This window comes from Equus quagga, chromosome 5, assembly GCF_021613505.1.
Source record: "Equus quagga isolate Etosha38 chromosome 5, UCLA_HA_Equagga_1.0, whole genome shotgun sequence".
In the NCBI taxonomy this organism is placed as follows: Eukaryota; Metazoa; Chordata; class Mammalia; order Perissodactyla; family Equidae; genus Equus; species Equus quagga.
Window position 1 is genome coordinate 14,767,736 of NC_060271.1, and position 22,105 is coordinate 14,789,840.

At 57.4% G+C, this 22,105-nt stretch overlaps 1 protein-coding gene across 3 annotated transcripts in view; it reads right to left on the reverse strand.

Annotated features, from left to right (window-relative positions):
• PTPRF (protein tyrosine phosphatase receptor type F) overlaps nt 1-22,105 on the reverse strand; it is an 86,176-nt gene that overhangs the window by 63,327 nt on the left and 744 nt on the right. For 2 of the 3 annotated variants that reach the window (XM_046661435.1, XM_046661433.1), the window contains exons 2-5: nt 16,097-16,173; nt 9,149-9,284; nt 942-1,087; nt 638-779 (exon numbers count right to left, since the gene is read on the reverse strand). In XM_046661435.1, coding sequence (XP_046517391.1) covers nt 638-779; nt 942-1,087; nt 9,149-9,239 — 379 coding nt within the window. In that variant the 5' untranslated portion in view covers nt 9,240-9,284; nt 16,097-16,173. The remainder of the gene's footprint in view (nt 1-637; nt 780-941; nt 1,088-9,148; nt 9,285-16,096; nt 16,174-22,105) is intronic. The other variant, XM_046661434.1, reaches the window with a different exon arrangement.

The window sequence follows — 22,105 nt, forward strand, 5'->3', positions numbered from 1 at the left end:
CGCCTCTGGACCTTGGCACATGCTAATGTTGTTCCTCTGGCCAAGGGCCCCACCCCAACTCCTACTTGTGCTTAGGACTCAGACCACAGCTCCCTTCTCCTCTGAGCCTCCTCCCGCGCCCCCAGCTGAAGTCTCGAGGGCAGGGCCCGGGTCAGATGACCCTGTGGACCTGAACAGAAGAGCTATCAAGTGAGAAGACACTGAAAGCCACACACAGAGCCCCAGCCCCCAGCCTAGGGCCCTTGCTCTTAAGGGCAACAGGGACCACATCTCTCTGAAGCCTAGCACCAGGCTCCATGTGAAAATCAGATCCATTGCCACAAGCCACGTAACCCAAACAATACACAGCTGCGGCCCCACCCCTCAAGTCAGACCCCAGACCCGACCCGAGCAATGCTCTGGCTCAGCAGGAAAATACAGATACCAGGCACACAGCTGGCCTTGGCACAAGCCAAACCATCCAGGCCAGATCCAGTGACCATCCCTGTCCACCACTGACCTTTGCTGACCCCAGGATGACCAAGTCTCCTTTCGACCAAACACACACCAGCCCAAGGTGGGGACAGGGCTGGCTGGCTAGCTCTTCCCACACGTCAGTCTACCCGCCCACCAAGCCAGGTCCCTCCCTGGCACGTACCTTCGAGCACTGAGAGCTTGGCACTAGTGTTGATCTCTCCCAGACTGTTGGTGGCTGTGCACTCATAGATGGCTTCATCCCGCTGCACCCGCAATGGCTGGATCCGCAGCACGGACCCTGCCCCATCGTCAAACTCAATTACCTGCCAGAGGACAGACACGTGGTCACAGCCTGCTCAGGGTCAGCCATCCTCCCGTCTCCAAGAGGCCACCGAGGGGGGAGACCCAGGGGAGAGGATGTGGGACCAGACCCTGAAATAGGCAACCCCTGGCTCCTGCCTGCCCCACCCCACCCAAGGACGTACCTCGAAGCGCTGGGAGCTGACTTTCTTCCCCTTCTTCATCCATGTGATGCGTGGCTTGGGCTCCCCTGTGGCTTGGCACACAAAGGAGGCCACCCCTCCCGACAGCCCAGTCTGGTCCTCAGGGACCTTAACGAAGACAGGTTTGCCTGGAGAGATGCAGACACCAAGTCACCATGGCATGGTCACTACAGACGTGGCCAACACTACAGGTGGCAGTCACAGGGGGGCAAGAAAGAGCTCTGGAGGAAATAATAATGGTGCTTGCTATGAGCTGGGCACTCTTCAAAGAGCGGTAAGCAAATGAGGTGGGGCTGTAGTTACCCCCGCTTACAGAGAAGAGAATCAAGGCACAGAGAGGTCAAGGGATTTTCCCAACACAACACAGCTGGCTAGTGGCAGAGCCAGGATTTGAACCCAGGCATTCTGAGTCTGGAGTCTGAGCTTCAATGGTTGCACTCTTCTGTCTCCCACCCCCCCAATTCTAAGCTCTCTGACAAAAGCATGCTGAGAGCTGCTGGGAAGGGCCCCAGCTTCTCCCCCAGACTTGTGTCTCCCCCTGCTGCTCTCCATCTCAGGATGGGACCCCCATCTACCCCAAGGCTCAAGCCAGAAACCCTGACTCCTCCACTCCCCCAGCCCCCGACACCAGCAGTCCCAGAGGCCCCGACATTCCACCTCCTAAGTATCTCTGGACATCTTCCCGGGTGAATGCTTTCCCGTAGGTCTGCCCCCCCACCCCGCCCCCACTGACTTATTATTGCCTCTGACAGCCTGGACGTCTCCCCAAGGTGGCCACAGGGAAACGGAGGAGCAGGAGAAAGGAGGGGGCTCGGACACTGTACTGCCATGCCACATCACCCTGATACACACACCAGGGCCAACCTGGACCACCCGTCCCTCCAAATCCCACCACCCAGGGTCACAAGAGCAGAGAAACTTGCTTTTATTAAGATGTAGCACCGCCTCGTTAATCCTGACAGCGGATCCATTTCCTATTAATCAGGCCAAGAAAGCGCTCCAGGAAGGCTGATACCGTGAGAACTGACCTTTCAGACCACCTGCTTGGCGCCGATGAGCCCAGGCCTGACCTGGTCCCTGGCACAGAAGCATGTGTGTGCAATGATGACAATCCTTCACTAAGCCATTCTGCACCAGTTATGTCATCTCATTTAGTCCTTCATCATTATTACCCCTGGTTTAGAGGCTCAGAGAGGTCAAGTCACTTGCCCAAAATCACACAGCCAGTGAGTGGCACATCTGAGAATTGAATTCACGCCTGCTTGACTCCAAACACCTGGCAGAAAACAGCTGACACGGTACCGTTGGGGCCTTGTCAAGAGCAGGGTCAGTGGAGTCGTACAGGCCAAAGCTAGACCACAGAAGGTCGAGGAGTGAGTGGGAGGTGAAGAAGTGGAAGGAAGAGTACAGCGACTATTTAAAGAAGACTGGCTCTGAGAGGGAAGATAAAGAAAAGATGGACCTAGAGGGGCTGGAAGTTGGAGGGAGGTTTTTACATTTCTTTCCCCTAAGATGTGAAAGTGAGTGTTTCAATGCTGAGGAGGAGGAGCGAGCAGAGAGGGAGAGGGTGCCAATCCAGTGGAGAGAGGAGGGACAGCAGATGGCGGAGTCCCCGAGGAGGGGAGGGTCCAGGGGGACCATCAGGGTTGGAAGTGACAGCTGCAGGTACAGAGAGTAGGAGGGCTTAGGCTGGCAGGGAGTGGGGGGGGGGGGGCGGGGGGGCGGGGGGCCATCTTCCCAAGCACCTCGGGGCCCAGTGGGCTCTGGAGGTTTCATGTAATTATTAAGCAAGTCACTCACCGTCTCTGAGCCTCCGTTTTCTCATCTGCAAAAACAGGGGTCTGTGCAGACGAAACGTGATGATGTCTATAAACCACGTGCACAGGCTCGACACGTGGCAAGCCCTGCGGGAGGGCAGCCCTCACTGTCATGAGCACTGTTAGTCGTAAAACAATCCCAGGAGGCAGGCAGTCTTATCATCCCCATTCCAGAGACGGGAAAATGGAGCCTCAGAGGTCAAACAACGGAGGAGTCATAGGGTGAAACTCGGGGACCCGCCCAACAGCTCTTGGAGCCCCTAGGGCAGGCGAGGGCAGCTGACTCAGAGGAGCAAGGGCAGCCTTGATGGGGAACCACACAAACCTGGTGGGGGCCAGGGTGGCATGGGGACCACACAAACACTCTGGAAGGCTGTCAGTCTCGCCCTTCTTTCGAATGCCCTCAGAAGGAGGCTCTGGACTCTTCCAGTCTGCAGAGCCTGACCCTGTCTCAGACAGGACTCTGCCCACGTAGGCTCCTCTGGGACATGTGCCGCACCCCCAACACTGCACACCCCTCCCCCACATCTGAGACCCTCCAGCAGCCCTACGCCCTCCTTCCACAGTGCCACCACCTCAGTCCAGATACCACCTTCCCTTGACTGGACAATCCACCAGTCTAACAAGCTGTGTCCCTGCCTCGTCTTGCCTCTTCCAGTCTATTCTCTATTCAGCAGCCACAGTGAACTGACAGCCTCTCTCCCCGATCAAAACCCTCCAAAGGCCTCCCACTGCTCTCAGAACAAAATTTAAACTCCCACCATGGTGAACAGACCCCTGCCAGGTCTGACCCTAGCCACTCTCCCCCTCAGAGCCCTGGCTTCCTATCCACTGGATAAGCAATGTTCCCTGCGGCCTCAGGGCCTTTGCATAAGCTGTTCCTTCTGCCATGAAGCTCTTCTTAAATCACTTCTTCACCCACTAAGTTCTGTTTTCCTTTCTGATCTCAATTCAAACATCATTTCCTCAGAAAACCTTCCTTGGTCCCTGTTGTTGTCCCCACCTCCATTAGCTCAGTTCCTGGTTTTAAGCTCTCTGGTAACTCCCTCTCCCTCTCTCACAGCAGTGCTCACGGCTTGTTACGTTGGTGTGTGAGGTTATTACTTTTTCCACATTTTGGAGGAGTATTTGACTCATAGCTGCTTCCCCACGTAGAACAATAACCCTGGGCAGGGAAGCCGCCATGCGGGCCTTGCTTCCTGCCCCGTCCCAGTGCCCAACCCAATTCCTGGCACACGGGCACGGAACGAAGGAAGGAGTGACCCGACAGGGAATGCCGGAGGAGCACGGACACTGCGCCCCTCACACCCGAGGGAAGCCCGGGGGACAAAGCCTCCTCGGGCTCCTGCCTCAACGTGTCTGCAGCAGAAACCAAACCAGAGGCTGGAACCTGCTGAACCGGAATGGCCGGGCCAGGGCGCCTGGGGGTGCGGCGGGGCTGCCGCCCCAAACAAAGACCCAGAAGCCGGGGAGGAGGCCCAGGTACCGGTCCTGAGAGGGCTGCCAGGAGGGGAGAGGCCTGAGCCTGGGTACTGTGTGGCGGCTGGACTGGGCCCAAGGCCTGGGGCCATCGAGGAGCCAGAACCCACCTTGGAGGCTGGAGAGGGGCCAGTGCCCGGCCCACCCGCCTACCAGACTCTGGCAGGACTGGCAGTGCTGCCCAAGCCAGTACAGCCGGGGGGGGGGGGGGGGGGGGGGGGGGGGGGGAGGTGCAGCCCCCACCTCCACAGGCCCCGCCCTCTGCTTCCCTCAACTGTCCCCGTCCCCTCACATAGCCCCAAACCCCAGCTCCTCCCCATCCCAAGCCAACACCTCTTTTGTTCACAAGGAGGAGCTTTGGGGAGCAGATTCTGGCCTTGTCTCTCCCTAGCTGCAAACCCCGTGCTGACGTGTGTCTCCCCACTCCCCTCCCTACACCTGCTCCTGCTAACCTGTCCAGGCTCACCTTTCTTGACTCTTTCAAACAAGAGCACCTGCCACAGGCCACGCACTGTGCTGGAACACAGCTGGGCGCCGGTGGACTCGCCACCCACACCCAGGCCTGCTCCAACAGGCCAGGCCTCTGGGCACCTCCTTACCCTTGCACACGCCCCTCATGCACCCCACCCCCCAGTCTGGGGGAGCCTGCTCTTCATCCTGCGGCCCTTGGGCTTCCCATCCCAGCATGGATCACATGCCACAGTGACCACAGTGACCAGTCAGGTCCTTAGGCAGGCGGGCACAACCAGGTGACTTGATCACTCTGTCCAGGGCTGACCCAGGGCTGGTGTTCAGTGAGGGTTTGAACAGAACTTCTGAGACCACATGCCAGGAGGGGCTTCCTCCCCAGCCCCAACATGGCTCCACCTGCCCCCCTCCCCCACCCCACAGAGGTTGTGGCCATACAGCCCTTTGGGCAGCAGCTCCCAGAGGTGTGCCCTGAGACACTCTCAGGCCACCAGGCTGCTGAGCTACTCCAAAGTGGGACAGAGTGGCCTAAGAAAGGAAACAAGTGGGCTGGCCTCAAACACCTCCCAGGGTCCAGCCTGGGGGACAGCCAAACTGGGCCACCTCGGAGGCTCCTCTTTGGGGAGACTGCCTGCTATTCTGTGCCTTCCCCGCAGAGTGCACATACACAGGGACACAAGCAGCACAGGAAGCAAAGAGCAGACGCCAGCAGCAAGGGACGGCAAGGCAGGGGAGGGAGCTCCTGGAAAGGCGGATTTCCCAGGCCCTGAACTGCCTAATGAGTTGGAGACTCATTAACGCTGGCTCCTGTGACCGCTCCTGCTGCCCCGCAGGGGGAAACATGCTCAGAGACAACGCTGGGCTCCAGGGGGACACACAGGGAGCCCCAGGTCGCAGCATCATGGTGGGGGAGCACGTACTAGGTGCCAGGTACTTGAACACGTGACCTCGGTTAACCTTTCCAGGTAGGAGTCATTCCCCTCATTGTGCAATAGGAAAACAGGCCCAGGGAGAGAAAGCAACCTGCCGGAAGTTCTGTAGAGGGCAGAGTCTAGCCTGGTCACCAGGTCCCATCTACCCGTAAGGATGAGGGGGAGGGCGCCGCACAACTGTGTGCAGCCGCACGGAGGCTGCAGGGAGGATGATATGACAGACACATCCTCAGCAACTCAGGCCCTCGCCCCCCCCAATATGTGCGGCACCCCCCCCCCACCCCTTGCCCTCCAGCCATCAGACATCCTGCTCTGGGTCCTATGATTCCAAGTAACTGTGCCATGACTAGGGTCCCACTCACACCTGGTCACCTGGTCCTGCATCCTGGCCTCTGTCCCACGCTGCCTGGGGACAGAAGGGAGACGGTTCTCACTGTGGCTCTCCCAAGAGCTCCACAGAGAAGCCCAGGCCTGTTCCCGCTTCTTCCCCACAATCTGATCTCATTATGCAACATCCCCCATTAGCAAACGCCCACTCACCCTTCAGGGCTCCCCTCTTCCAGGAAGCCTCCCAAGAAGCTTCGGTCACTATCTCTGTGCTGCCCCCAACACAGCACCCGCTGTAGTAACCCTCACTGTGTAGTAACCCTCACTGTGGTTCTGAAGGTGGGTCTGTGTGGATTCTTCCCACCTAGCACCTGACACGCCCATTAGGTCTGCAGAAACCTCTTCCTGCTCAGGGCCACCTCTGGCCCCACAAGTCTCCCCCTTGAGAAGCCACAAAGCCCTGGGGCTAGGGGAGCTGCCTGAGCCCCGTGTGCCCAGGTCTCCGTCGGAGCTGACTCGGCATTGACTCTGCGGCCTCTGGGCTAACTCTTGCCAGCTGCTTCTCCACCCCGTTTCCCTGCCCCCCCTCTCCCCCGCTCCCCTCAGAGGCCAGGGCCCCCATTCATTTGTCTTGTTAAGAGGCCTATAGAAACACATTTGTCTGCTCCGCGCTTCACTGCTCTGGTCGTCAATTCTCCGGGGCGCCTGCCCTACCTTTTGCAGCAACTCTGCCCACATCTGCCTGCGAGCCCCTGGCTACAAGTCTCCCAAGCTTGGCCCAAGCCTGGCCACTCGAGGGGACAGATTCAAAAACGTGGGCAGCGTAACGCAGGCCTGTAAGACAGACCCTGCCTCCCAGGGCCAGGTCACCACAGCCCCCAGCCCAGACTTCTCCCCCATAGCTCTCTGCCTGGGAGTAGAGCCCAACTTACCTATTTTAGTGTTTCCAGCTAGTTCCCACCTGCAAGTCCCTGGTCCGTGGGCTCTGATCTTTAAGGGATCAGCATGGAGGTTCTTGGACTCTGCTCTAAAAACTATTCCACTATGCCCCCCAAGTCCTATTGGGGGTCCAGGCCTGACTCCACCCCTCTACTCACTCATCTACCACACTCCAGGCCCTGCGCTGGACAATGGTCTGAGCCCTCAGGACTCCCAGACAGACCCGAATGGGACAGACAGATGGTGGGGTGTGGGGAGGGGAAGAGCGCAGGGAGGGGCTGACAGAGGCTTGATAACACAGGGCCCAGAGGAGGGCTGAGACCCCTCGGCTCAATCCTGAAGCCAATGGAGGAGAGCGAGAGATGTGAAGCTAGGGGGTGACAGGATCAGGCTTTCATCCTGCAACATGACTCTTCCTGTGGAGTGGAGAACGGGTTATGAGGGTGGAGACCTGAGGCAGGGAAGCCAGCAGGAGGCTGCGGCATCAAGAGCCCAAACAGAGCTGACGGTGGCTTAGGGGAAGGCAGTGGAGAGAGAAGTGGATGAATTCCAAAGATACGCAGAAGGCAGAAACATGGTGATGGACTAGACGTGGGCTAGGAGAGCGGAGGAAGCTGGGAGGAGACCCAGGTTTCTGACTCGGGTGGCTGGGTGGGTGGTAACGCACCATTCACCAGGAAGACGAGCAGGTCTGGGGGGATGAGACTGAGGGTACAGGTTAGGGCATGTTGGGCCTGGAGCAGGAGGGGAAGGCAGTTGTTCTCCGAGGGTGTGTTGTCTCAGAAAGCCTAGCCAGACAGCCCTCCCTCTGCCCTCAAGCTCCTGTCTGAAGGCCCTGAGAGTGTCCGGGGTGAAGGCGAGGGAGCAAGAGTGTACTTCAATGTCCAAGGGCTAGTGACCACACCTGACTCTCGACAAGCCTTCGCCTCCCTGCCAAGGTCAGTCACATCTGACTTCTACCCCAACCTGCCCCTGCAGGCTCACGCTTTCTCCCAGCAGCCTCAACCAGGCCTGGGGATCACCCCCTCCCCTAACCCCAACCTGTTCCTGCTAGCCCAGCCCTCTCAAGCCGGCACCTCAATGCACTCATTACCCCTCACCCCTACGCCCTGCCCCGGGAAGAGTGCCCTCCCCTTCCCCTCACCCTACTAGCCCCATCAGGGCCCAGCCTCCGAGGACAAAGGGTGGGAGGTTCCAGTCCCACCCCCTCCAGGATCTAGTCCTGAATAATTAATGAGCCATTAGGAGAAAGGGCCTGGGCGGGGCAAAGAGAGAGAACTGTGCCCAGAGACTTGGAGAGCGGGGTGGGGGAAGCCCTATGGCCTGCTGACCCGCAGGCTGACCCCTCGGTTGGCCCTTGGCCACCTTTGGGCTCCGGACAGGCTGGGAATGGCCCCTTCCCCCAGGGACCTTGGCTCGGACCTCGCCCCTCCCCCTCAGCGTGCAGATTGGCTGAATCTGCCCTGTGCCCCGCCTCCCACCAGTAACCAAGCAGCGGTAACCATGGCGACAGGGCGGGCTGCGGCCAGTCTCGTAGTGCCAGGCGGGGGAAGGGCGGCAGGAAAGGGACCGAAGTTCAGAGTTGGGTCTGGGCAGGGGACAATCCCACCTCCCCCCAGCACACATGCAGAGGGGTGCTGGAGCCCGGCTTCCCGCTGACCAAGCGCAATCTTTCCCCACTCCCAAGGCTGAGGGGCTGGGGGAGGGAGGTGCCCCCAGTGTCTCCACACCTGGATCCAAGGGTCTAGCCTAGGGGAAGGACTATGGTGGATCCCACTTCCGAGCCCTCCCTGGACCTGTGGACACATCTGGCATCCCGTTCACATGTCCATACACATTCCTTGTGTGCCTACCCCGATTCCCATACGAGCCCTGAACATGGCTCACACTGTGCCTTCTGCACAGATCTGCAGTGGCAGACAGCACATGCCTGAGCGCATCACCCACTGACCACATGAATGCCAGACAAGTCTCACTCCTGCCCCATAAAATAGGGTCACACTTAGACATGCCCCACTCTGTAGTGCCTTAAGGTGGCATGGGGCAGGGGTACTCCTTATTAGGGGGTTCTCCAATTGGGGGGTCTCTCTAGGACAGAAGAAGGTCTGGAGGGGTATTGAGCCATGCTGTCTCTCCTAGTAGCTGGTCATGTCCCCCGTCCCAGAGTCCTAGGGGGAATGCCACCTTTCGACCTGGGAGATCCTGCACCTCAAAGGGTCAGACTTACTGTCGCCATGGGCACCTGCCACCAAACCAAGCATCACGAGTGTGGGCACAAGGGGCACCATCGTCCTCCCTGGGGCTGGCTCGGGGGCCATCCAGGGCTCCAGCACCACAGCCAGCCACAGTCCAGGACAAGTAACCTGTAACAGAGAGAAGGGCAGAGCCAGTTAGCCGGTATCCACAAACATCCCTACTGCCCACACATGCCACCTCCTGACCCCCACTCACCACCCAGACCCACGCTCAACCTCACTGACCATCCAGAACCTAGCTCAACAGACCCCCACCCTTGGACTGCACAGTGACCACCTGGGCTCCTCACTGATTCCCCAGTGACCCCAAGGATAATGCAACAGTCACAGTGCAGGGAGAGAATACAAGAGGTCTTCAGGTCATTCTCTAAACCTGAGTAGGGGGGCAGGGAACTACTGAGACCAGAGGATGTACTGGGATGTTCTATCCCAGACCTTGAGTTTCCAATAAGGGGACAGGGGCAGGAAAACACGGTCAGAGGGACACAGAGAAAACAGAGACAGGTGGAGACACAGAGAGCAAACACGATTAAGACAGAGACAGGGAGCAGTGAGAAGTTAACAAACCCACACAGGCCAGGGACTCCAGAGTCCCTGGGGCATCCTGCTGTCCCTCCTCTTCCCAGCAGGGAAGGAGGAGGCAGGGGGCCAGGCCCCGCATGCTGAGCACAGGCCCCAGAGCACAGACTTGTTAGCGGCAGACAGGATCCAGGTATAGGAGGCCTGAAGCCAAAGCCACAACCCGTCCAGGCCCGCCAGGATGCGTTCTTGACAAGTTGCAGCTGCCTCACCTGGCCACCCTCATCCTACCCAATTCCCATGGCACGTTCCTGCTCCGAAGGGAAACCACAGGGAGGCCCTAGTGACGGGGAATGGATTCAACCCCACACCTCCTCTGCCCCTGTCCCAGCAGCCCAGAGCACATCAAGGGTGGGGGGCGGTGCAAACTTTAGGGAGCTGCATGCTCAGAACTGCGGCCCAGGCTGCGACAGGAACATGTGTGTAGGGAAAACTGAGTTCAGGATTGGCTGAACGCCTCCAGGCTTTTGCTCACAGGGCTCCTCAGCCAGGTGTGCCTTCCCCATCTGCCAGGCTCCTATGTGGAGTCTTTGGCATGGCCACACCATACACTACAGATATACTGCCATCATTCCCCAGCCCCAACGGTGAGCTCCTGAGGGTCTCTCTCCCATGTCCCCCCACCCAGGGGGCTTCAGGGGATCTGCAACAGCTCTGCTCAGTGCCCACCAGCCCTGCTCACACCTTGCTCTGGGCAGAAGGATGTCACCTAAGTCCCTCATTAATGCTCTGAAAACACAACAGGGCACGGAGGGGGAGTGAGTGGCAGCGAACACACCTTAGGGTCCTGCAGTGGTACCCACAGACTCTCGTGGGAGAGTCATGATCAGACCCAGGTGCCAACTGACCCACGATGGCAAGAGAATTTGCAAGGAGGTGACAGGACTGGAGAACATGAAGGGGCAGGGCTCAAAGATGGCTCTGCTCCTTCCTGGAACTTGAGCCCTAGTCTCAATTGAGACAGTCATAGATCAGAGGGCAGCAGGTGAGCAAAGGTGCTGGGACAAAGCAGGTAGGACTCCGAGGGGCCCCTCGAAGTGTTCCCTTTGAACACAAAGGGAAAAGGGTGGGAGATGTCCCTCATCCCAAGATCTTGCTGAAAGTCTGAGACAGAAGCTGAGCAGCAAAAGCAAGAAAGATAAAGGGGCGTGGTGGGCATCCAGCCCCATTTACACCATGCCTCGGGTTCCACCCGGGGACCACAGAGCTCAGGTGGCTGACACCAGGAGAGAGGGAGTCCCCACAATGATGCCCTGGATGGCCAATTTGGGAAGGAGGTCACTTTACACTAAGGCCCTGTCTGGGCTTGGTCATCATGGCGCTGTGGTGCAGCAGTGCAACCGACAACAGAATTCAACTTCCCAGCAGTCATCAGGCGAGGAACCGCCCAGCTGGCTGTCATGAGGGGAGGGTCCCCTGACACAACCATCCTGCGGTCCCTGGTATAGGCATCATGGGTTCATAGCTCAGCGGTGTGCTGCACCAAAGGACAGGGGCAGAGGCGCCTAGGACAGGCAGCAATACAATAATCACACAAGTGTCACTCCCAGGTACAAGCACTAGGGTGTGAACCCACCAGTGCAGGCATCATCAGGGCATAACCCTCAGGAACACACATCACAGTGGGCATATCTCTCTGCTATGGACAGAAAAGGGATGAAGCTATACAGAAGAGGCATTATGGAAGGACAACACACAGTCATCAGGGGATGGGACTCCCCAGGACATTTATCACAGAGACTTACTCCCCTGTACCTGCCTGGGTACAGTGATCACAGCAGTGTAACTGCTGGGGGGAGACAGCACGGAGGTGTAGCTGTCTGGTCCAGACCTCACATGAGTGTAGACAGAGAGAACAGACATCATGGGGGTGCATTAGACACAGATATAGAGGGGTATAACTCCCCAGGACACTGTCGTAGAGGTATAACCCCGTTACAGACATCATGAGGTGTCAGTCCCTGGTACCACTATTAAAGGACCATGAGTCCCCGGCACAGCCACCCTGGGGGCCTAACTCCAGAACAGACATCATGCGGTACACCCTTGGATGAGATTCTGACCATGGGTGTCAGAGACCCTGGGCCTCTGGGAACCCCATCCCCAATGTGACAAAGACAAGTGGCCTTTATTTGAGGACTCCAGGGAAGCCCATGTATCTGGTCTGGGGTGCTGAGGATACTGTTCAGAAGCAGAAAGTAGGACAGACAAAGGTGGAGAATTTGAAAACAAAGAGATTCCCTCCCCAGAGAGCTTTTCCCAGCAGTCCACAGACACAGGGACATGGCTACCCAGAGACACGCGCAGACACAAGGGACACACATACGGACACATTCTCGGGGAACTACTCTGGCAACCACACAGCCGTCCGAGCCAGGGCCTGTTCCTCACCAGCGCCTGGCGTGAGCAAGCTGCCTCCTGCCCCAGACTCTGGACACGGACCCTGCCCCCAGTGTCAGGTGGTACAGGCCACGCCCAGCTCAAGGGCCCCCTCATGGAAGTCCTGGATCCCCCTGCTGGCCTCATCTAGACCTTGGCCCTGCCCCCACCGGAGAGTGCTCAGGACCACCTTTGAGAGAAGGTGGGAGAGGAGCAGGGAGGTGCAACCAGCCTTGCTGGCATCTGCCGAGAACCTTCTGAATCCAGTGCAACAGTGTTAAGAGCAGAGCATCCACTTCTGCCAGCCTGGCTGGGTGAGTACAGGCTTCCAACAACTGAGATGAAAACAAGGCCTGAACACTTGCACACTCAGGCTCGTGTCGAATGGCACTGTGGACCATCGGTTCTACCAAACTGACACACTTGGGCAGGAAAACAATTCCATGCTGTATGATATTGTACTATAACTGAATGCAATTTTTCTACATTCAGAATGGTTCTAATATATCCTTTTTCTTTGCTATGTCAGTGTAAAGCTGCCAACTGCCCTTTCTGGGGAAGAACTGTCCTTTATTCTCAAATTTTGTCCTTGGTGTTAAAATGTCCTTTCTCGTATGAAACGATAGTGATAGCAGATAGCAGTTATTTTTTGTAACGTCTTCACTTGGCAAAATAACAAACTGCCAAGGCATGTCTGGCCCCGAAGTACTTTTGGAAATTTACTGGTTTGTGAAATCAAAGAGCCTGAGAGGGAAAGGAAGGAGCAGACACCACACCGAGCCCCAGGATTCGAATAAAAACGTCACGGAAATGCGTGCTACACAGAGGGCATGTCACCTCCATGCAGCTCAAACCCACCCACCCCTGCCAGCCTCAGTGGGGAGCCCCCTCAAGAGACAGAGAGACCGTGTGACGCCAGAGATGGGGGGGTTCCCCGGCAGGAGAACAGCTGGGATCATTCCAGTCCTCCTCATGAATATGCAAACCAGATTAATTTGTTTCCCTTGGGCACGTGTTATTATTCACAAATATTAATTAGTCTCCAAATACCACCTGTTCCTACAGTCTCCTCCCCGTCTTCTCCCCAGGCCAGGACCCTGGCTCCCGGGAGGCTGGGGCCCCAGAACGGAAACCAGCAGAAAGAGGGGTATTCAGGGCCCCGCGGAGCGAGCGGCTAGGAGGAGAGGCCAGGGCTTGGGCAAGAGGAGCCCGAGGCAGGGAGAGCGCGGAGCCGTGCATCTTCTGACCGGCAGGCAGCTAACCGAGCCCTTTTGTCACGTCCTGGACAGTTCACCGCGTGGCACTGCAGTAGCAGCCGCGGAGGCGGAAACAGGCCTTGTTACACTTGGGAAGGAAAACCAACATGTTTCCAACTCTCACCAAACCAACCGCCGGATTATGACGGGGATAAATCACAGTCTCGGCCGCGACCCCAGCCCCGGGAGGCGGCCGGCAGCGGCTGCCTTCCCTCTCCCAGCCCTCGGCCAGGTCTGTGAGCACAGCCAGGAGCAGCCCACCGCCCTCCCGCAGCTGGGTGCCCCCTTCCAGCATGGAACACCCCCCCACTCTTTCGCAGCCCTCAGCTTCTCTGTCTCCCCTGGGAGTGGAGGGGGAGATCAGGAGGAGCGTCCCAGAGGCTCTGGGGGTGGCACAAGGTCCAGCAGAGGCATAGCTCCAGGGGGCAGAAGACCAAGGGGACAAGTGGAGACAGCTTCCGACAGCCAGAACCCCTCAGCCCCCAGCCCTCCAGCCCCCTTCCTCCCTTGAGTTAACGCTCACCAGCGTGGCTGCCTCAGGCCTCTGCACTTGCTCTTCTCTCTGTTGGGAAGACTGCCCTCTCCTGCCCCAAGCCACCTGCTCGCCCCTCAGACCTCAGCGCAGTGGCCCATCGCAATCTTCTCTGAGCCACCCTCCCCACTTTTCCAGGTTTGCACAGCATGGTAAAGGCAGCAAGAGGGTGCAGACCAGTGGGTCTCAATCCACGGTGACTTTGCCCCCCAGGGGACATTAGGAAATGTCTGGAGACATTTGTCAAGCCTGAGGAGGGCCCGGTGCTACTGGCATCTAGTAGGAAGAAACAAGCGACACTGCTAGACAACCTGGAACAACAGGCCAGCCCCCCACAAGAAAGGATCATCTGTTCCAAAAAGTCAACAGTACTGAGGTTGAGAAACCCTGATGTAGACAGCAAGAGCTTTTGCTGACATGGCCTAGGGCCGGCCCTGGCCCCTACCCCAGCACCCTGTCCCCTCTGAGCACCCTGGGCCCTGTCCCCAAGGAGGCCTCAGCCTGGCTAAACTCTTCTACAAGCTGTCCCTGGGCCTCAGGATCTCAGAGCATTTTCCCCTCCCTCTCCCAGTCCACCCTGCCTCTGGAAGCCGGGCTTCACAGCACACCCCACTCCATCCCTTCAGACATGCCAACAGCAAGCGGCCTCCCCGGGGGACAGAGGGCTCCACTTTCAGGCACCTTTTCTGGTGAGACTGGGCTCCCAGATAGGTCAGACCCATCATCTGAGGATGGACAGGTGAAGGGACACATGATATTTCCACATCACCCTCCCACTCCATGTGACCTTTCCAACCTGTGACACGGCCCTTCCTGCTGCACCTTCTAAATAACTCCAATGACCACCTCACCACGCAGAGGGTCTGGCCACCAGCAGATACCCGATACATGCTTATTTCCTTCCCCTGCCCAGGCCAGACCCATCTCTTCCACGGCCCTCTTCATCCAGCTGGCCGTGCAGAACTGTTCAGTGAGCCCTGCTGGGCCCTGAGCCAGGAGGCAAGGTGATGGACAGGACAGTCGTGAGCTCTGCCTTCAAGGAGCTTACAGAGGATGGCCCAACCAGAACTCATCCTCCCCAATCCTGCTCCTCCTCCAGGTCCCCATCTCAGTGACACCACCACCCCTGATCTGGCCACCCAGTCCTCCTCAAATTCTCCCTCTTCCTCATCTCACACACCCAACTGGTCAATAAGTCTGAACCTGCCCTGCCTCCTCTATCCCAACCACCACCATGTTAGTAAGACTTCATCACCACCCACCTTTGTAGTGGGCTTCCGGCCTCTGGTCACTCCCTCCAATTCATTCTGCACACAAACCAATGCCCCCTTGTAGCTACAAAAATGCAAATTGGATCATGTCCCTCCAGTACGCTTTGATTGCTACCTATTCCACAGTAGACACCAAGACAAAGTTTCATGAACAGACGGATGCATGGGCGAATGGATAAAGGAACACATGGATGTTGCTCCTGTGCTTAAGAACCTTCAAGGCCTCCATATCACCCTCAGGACAAAGTCTAGAGTCTTCAGCCTGACATCTGAGGCCCATCAAGCTCTGATTCCAGCCTAACTCTCCAATCTCATTCCCTGTAACTCCAACCCACTCGCTCGTACTTCCAGCAGAAAGAGAGAAGGAGAAGCGGATCTCAAGGAGACAAGGAGGGATGTGCCCCAGATCCTGTGGGTACCCCACTCCTTCTACTACAACCTACAGCCAACAGGAACAGTCTTTTCTAAAGAAACACGATGAATGGAAAAGCAGGCAGATCCTGGTGCAAGTCCTGGGATGTCACCCGGAAGCCTATTTCACACCTACAGCAGCTGACGAGCTGTATATCAATCCTCACCCACCGCCATCATCCATTCTGGCCAGAAACTCGGGCACCGTCCTTGACACCTCCCCTCCCTCACGCCCCACATTCAATCCTTCACCATGTCCTGTCTACTCCACCTCCCTAAATAGCACTCGAATCCCTTCTCTCCACCTCCATCCCCACCCTCCTGGTCCAGGCCTCCAGCATCTCTCAGCCACATGCACACTGGATCATGTCACACCCCTAGTGACAACCCTTCCATGGCTCTCCACTAGCCGGTGTCAAAATACAAGCTGCTGGGCCTGGCCCCCAGGACCCCTCTGCGCCCTGGCCCCGGCACACTCTGGGGCGCACTCACCAGGTCTTTGCTTGCTCACGCCAGTCACTCTTGGACAACCAGCACCAAGGGCAGGGCACCAGGGCCTCCGCTCCTTCCTGGAGAGAGAGGAAAGCATCAAGAATTTCATCACAGCAGAGTACGTCTAGACACAGAAAGACATTCAAAATATGCTGTTTATGTAGGAAAAAAAAGCAGGTTATGGAACTGTTAGTGCAGGATGATCTCCATTTGGTAAAAGTGAAGAAAGAAAGAAGAAGTGGACCTCAAAGAAACAACGCGGGATGCGCGCCCCACATCCTGCGGGTGCCCTGCTCCTTCCACCACAACCTGCAGTCGACAGGAACAGTCTTTTCTACAGAAACACCGTGAACGGAAAAGCAGGCAGATGCTGGTGTAGAGTCATTTCTTCACTTCTTGAAGAAGAGCCCACCTCTTCACACATTCGCTCACTTGCTGGGGCTCCTGAGCACCTTTGTGCCAGCCTTTCTTCCAGGCACCGGCATACCGCCCAGAACAACACAGTCTAAGTTCCTGACCTCAGCGGTAAAACTCGTGTCCACAGTCCTCAGCGTAACCTGGAGAGGAGCAGTGGGCTCTGCCCACCTCACCGCCCCCCCCACCCCCGCCAGCCCCTCCCGCCAGCCAGCCAACTGCCAGAACTTCGTCTTCTGATCCTCAAACATGCCACATTTCATCCAGTCCCCCAGCCTTGCCCGTGCTGTATGCCATTGCCCGGAACCCACCCTCCATGTTCTTCTAGCCAATAGCCCTCGGATCTCAGAGCCAGTGGCACTTTCTCAGGGAAGCCTTCCATGATGTCCCAGACGACATGCCTGGACCTTGCCTTGGAGCAGTGACCACAAATGCGATGATTTATTTATTTATACAATTGCAGAGCGGTCACTGAATTATGACCATAAGCTCAGAGTGTGCCTGGCTCAGCTCTGTGTCCCCAGCACCCAGCAGAGAGCCGGGGCACAGTAGGTACGCCCTCAGGATACGTTGAATGAGTGAATGAATGCATGAATGAGTTCACAGAAAACAGCCTGGCCTGGAAGAGTCGTAGCGGCATACATACAGCCTCCAAAGAAGCTTCAAAAACAGTATTTATTTTTGACTTTCTGCTCCTCTATAATTTTTAAAATGAAGGTGTGCCCCTGGATGCCTCCTCCGCTGGCACACACACAGCGACAGAGCCCGGCACCTTTCTTCTAGAACCATTTCTGAGCCCCTACCAGCGTGGGCGCCGTCCTGGGTGGGGGCCGGGGTTGGACACACCCACACCCTTGTCACCACCTCACTACGATCAGCACCTTGGGCAAAGGATGCACCTCACAGGTGGGGCTCTCCTCAGCCTCCCGCCCCTACACACACCGTGCCCTGCCCCACACAGCCCTGCCACCTGGGCTCCTCCAAAACAGACACACAGGAACTGGCTCAGGGAGCATCCTCACCAACTTGGGGCCAGCCTCTTGACCCTGGAACTGTCCTCGCCTGAGACTGACCACCTTGGCCAACATGGGGGATGTCCTTTCTGACTGAAGGCCCACCCTGACTGACAAGACAGGCCTCACCAACCCCAGACCATCCACACTGACCCTGTAGCTCACACATTCTCTGGCCATCGACCCCCTGCCCCCCACTTAGAATCACCAGCCTGTGCCTTAGGATGGCCCCACACTTCCCTCCCCCAGCCCACTGAGCTTCTCCATAAAGTTTGCTGCGGCCGCTGCTCCCAGCACACAGGCTGCCGGGCAGGTCTGGCCAGATAAACCAGCTTCCGTGTCCCAAACTCAAAGGATCGTTTGTCTGGGGACGCCCGCAGGGACTCACAATGCCAGATGTGAGGCTGTTGGCTCCACTGTTGCTCAGGGACCCAGGGGCAGAGGGGCAGAGTCCAAGGCGGAGAACGGGGAGGGTCCCCCAAGCCAGCAGGCATTACCGCCACACCCAAGACCACACCCGGAGCACTGAGCCTGGTGCCTGGAGACTGGACCTACACTGAGCAGGAGCCACCACCGAGAGAGGTGTGTGCGCCACACGGCCTGGAGGCAGGTCACAGGCAGACAAAGCAGCCACAGCACCGTGCACTTGGAAAGACCCCAAAGCACACAGAACAGCACCAGGGCAGGATTCTAGAAGAGCCAGACCAGCACCTAGAACCATACCAGGCCCGGAAACCAGTATCCAAACCACCTAGAGAGGCGATCAGAACCACCCCTCAGATTCACCTGCAGCAGCACCCAGAACCACTCTGGACTCACCCTGGGACGAGCCCAGAACGAGCAGGCCTGCCGAAAACACCCAGAAGACCACCTAGAAAGCTACTCAGAAAGGGCCTGAGGGGCACCAGACCCAAATTAGGAAGCCCTGGTTCACACCCAGGAAGGCCTCCCAAGCAGTGAGGGTGGCAACTGTGACCACGATCAGGTACGAAGGCCCTGGCACCATGGGGGGGCGGGCCCCCAGCAGGGCTCTCCAACACTGGCCAGGCATGGAAGCCAGAGCAAGCCGAAACCTAGAGAACCGCCGACGGCCCTCTGGAGCAGTCCCCAGGCAGCCCCTATGGCTGCCCCAGGAAGAGTCCCCAGGAGCAGCAGCTAAAACTGCCGAGGAGCCAAAATCACGATCCAGTGCCTCTGGGCCTCAGAGCCAGAGCTGGAGGAAAGAACCTCACTAGATGCCCGGGGCCCAGGCGGGGGACGGAGGGAAATAGGGGACCGAACCTGCGAGGCTGCCCCTTCTCACAATCCCCTTCCACCCTCTCCCATGGGGGCTCCCCAGGGCTTCATCCTCTAGTCTTCTCACGCCTGCCCACCTGAAGGTCAAATACGCAAGCAACACACACAATCCTGTTGATGACGAGGGCGGCGCACTCCCTTTGTCGGGCTCCACCGACGGGCTGACCTCAGCTCCAAAGTGCAGCAGGCACCCTAACCTTAACAGGGTATCCCTCTTAAAGCCCCCGCCCCAGGATTCTGATGGTGGCGGGCGTGCACCACCCATTGCTGACGATCACAGTGACAACTGCTAACACACAGAGAACACCGCTTACCAGACGCCCTGTTCTAAGCACTTTCTCCATATTAACTTTGATCCTCATAACATCCCTATGAGGCATGGAATTTTATTATACCCACTTGACAAATGAGAAAACTGACTCAGAGATGTTAAGCAACTTGCTCAAGGTCACACTGCTATTAAGAGGAGCTGAACTCCAGCAGGCTGAAACCAGAGTCTGCGCTCTTAACGCTGAGGTTGTCTTCTCCTGATGAGCACAGCTCTGCACTCTCTCATGTAACTCTCTCTTTTCTCTGGCCCAGACTTCTCTCCCAAATTCCCGATCCTCACACCCACCTCCCTCCAGGATTCCCTCCTCACTCCGAACCTCAAATGCCCCAAGCACCTCAAAGGCAACAGGTCCAACTTGAGCTCCTTATCCGCCCCGCAATCTACCTCTCCTCTGCCAGTGCCTAGCTCAGTGAAGGCCCCACCCAGTCACTCCCAGGAATGCAGACCCCTTCCTCTTCCTCACCCCACATCCAATAAATCATCCTGGCCTAATAATGTGCCCTCTAAATGGCTCCATGCTACCGTCTCACCTGAGTTACCTGCACACTTCTCCTCACTGCGTGTCCTGTCTCCATCCACTTCCCACAGACACAGAGTCCTCTTCCAGAAACATAAATCTGATTATAGCACATCCCAAACTCCCTATCCAAGCTCTAATCCTTTGGTGTCTCCCTTCTGTGTTTTCAGAGTAAAATCATAGCTACTTAACAGCGCGTTTAAGGTCCTCTGTGATCTGCTGCATCTCTGAATACCCCACAAGTGAGAAGACCTGTGAGTCTTTACTTGCACTGTTTTTTTCCTGCCTGGAGTGTCCTTTCTTCAACTGGAAAACTCTTATTCATCCCTCAAAACCCAACTCAGATCACCCCTTCTTGGTCTCCTCTGGGACTCATCTCACCTTGACATTTGAACTCTCCTCTGCCTTATTTTGAACTCCCCCAACCTTCTAACCTCAGCTCAGAATTGCAGCTGCTTTAGGCAAGCTGATGCCGCACTCAACCTCAGCAGCTAAGGGGCAGGCTGCCTCTCCTACACAGCTGTTACTCCCACAGGAAGAAGGCAGCCTGGCGAAAGTGCCTAGTCTCGAGTCTGGCACACAGTCAGCAATCAAGAAGAGGTTACTGAATGGCTCTGTGTTCCCATGATGCACTGTTCCCCCAGGGACCAGGAGCTTCTCAAGCGCAGGGCCCTGCTGCCAGCTTGGCCCAAGCACACAGCAGTTGTCAGTCACACAGGGAGCGACTGCCGCTGCTGCTGATGCACTGCCACACAGTTCCCTTGGATTCGCACAACACCCCTGGCACCTGACCAGGGTTGGATTTGCTGCCCCATTTTACAGGGGGTAAAACCGAGACTCTGGGAGGAAGGGAGCTCCTCAAGGTCTCAAGCGGGAAAGTGGAAGAGCCGTAGTGTGTGTCACAGCCTCTGTGGAGGAGATGTGGGTCCCACCTCCCCCTGACTGAGAGCCCTCAATGCTGGACTCCCACAGTTAGGGCCAAATGGAGAGAGCGGAGGAAGCATGAACTGCCAGGGCCAGCATTTTGTTGCCTATCAGTACAGTTCCCAAGAAAAGATTTCAGCCAGTCTACTCTCTGCAGGTACCCTGCCACCCACACTTCACCAGCACCCAAATCCAGCCTCCTCTCTCAGAGGCCCTGGACACCACACCCACCCTCGGTGTGCACAAGGCTGAGAGTCGGGAGGTCAGGAGCTGCAGGAGGAAAAGAGGGAGGGAGGAAGAATGATATCAAACAATTTCCTGGCTAAAGGAAAGAAAGAAGGAAGGGGAAGTGGGAAAGAAAAATAGAACGACAGACATTTCAAATGATACGAGGGAAAGTGAGCAAGCAAAAACGTACAAGAAAGTGTATGCACTGCGAGTGTGGACAGACCCCTCCCTGGGATGTGCACAGGGGTGCTGTGAGAGCACAAGCGAGCACACAGAAGTGGTGCATGGGCATGCAAGCACAGCAGATTTCTGAGCTCTGGCCGCCACACAGGCCCAAGCGTGCAAATGTGAGGGCAGGAGAAAGTAAGTGGATGTGGAGTGTGTGAGGGGTGTGTGTGAGCCAACTGGGAATGGGGGGGGGGTGGTGGTGAGTGTGTGGGCTGGGCCTTGGGCTGCGGATGTGGAAGCCCTAGGCTCATTCACATAATCAGTGAAAAACAAGGATTTTCTTGCTCCCAGAAGCAAGAGTTAATAAGGAGCCAAGCATAGAATTCCTGAGATTTCCCGTCAGAAGCCTGCTCTGGATCCCACCAGATCCCTGGAGCCTCCCAACGCATCCCTTGGCAGATCCCTTCCCTTCTCAGGGGATCCCTCACCATTGAGGATCCCCTGGACGCTCCCCCCTGGATCCTTTTCCAGGCTTCCCACCCTCATGTGCTTCCCTGGGTTCTCTGGCCAGATCCCACACCCGGTCAGTCTGGATCCCTGCCCCTGTCTGTTCAGGAGCCAAAGTGGAGCCTTCACCACCAACACTCAGCAGTCCAGCCTCCCAGGCTCTGCCTCCGCCCCCGGGGAATCCAGAGAATCCCGTCACTGGCAGCCTCCCTTCCATTTCACAGCTCAGACAGGTACAGGGCTCCCCCCCTCCCCGCGCCAACTCGGGGCCCTGCACTGGGGGGATGTTGAAATGGAAAGAAAGGCTAGCCCCGCCCCCACCCTGGCGTGGAAGAACCAGAGGGGCAACATTCCAGAGAAATGGGGAGGGGGCCTAACAGTGGGGGGGGGGGGGGGGGGGACACCAAGAGACCAGTGAGGGGCACGAGAGGGACCAGGGAAGGGACACTCTGAGAGACCCAGGGCGAGAGAACAGAGACCCGGGAATGGGGGAGGGGGGTGAAGAACACAGAGACCCAGGGAGGGGGAACGGAGAGACCGGGGGAGTGAGCACAGAGAGACCCACGGAGAGAGAACAGAGAGACCCGGGGAGGGAACAGAGAGACCCGGGG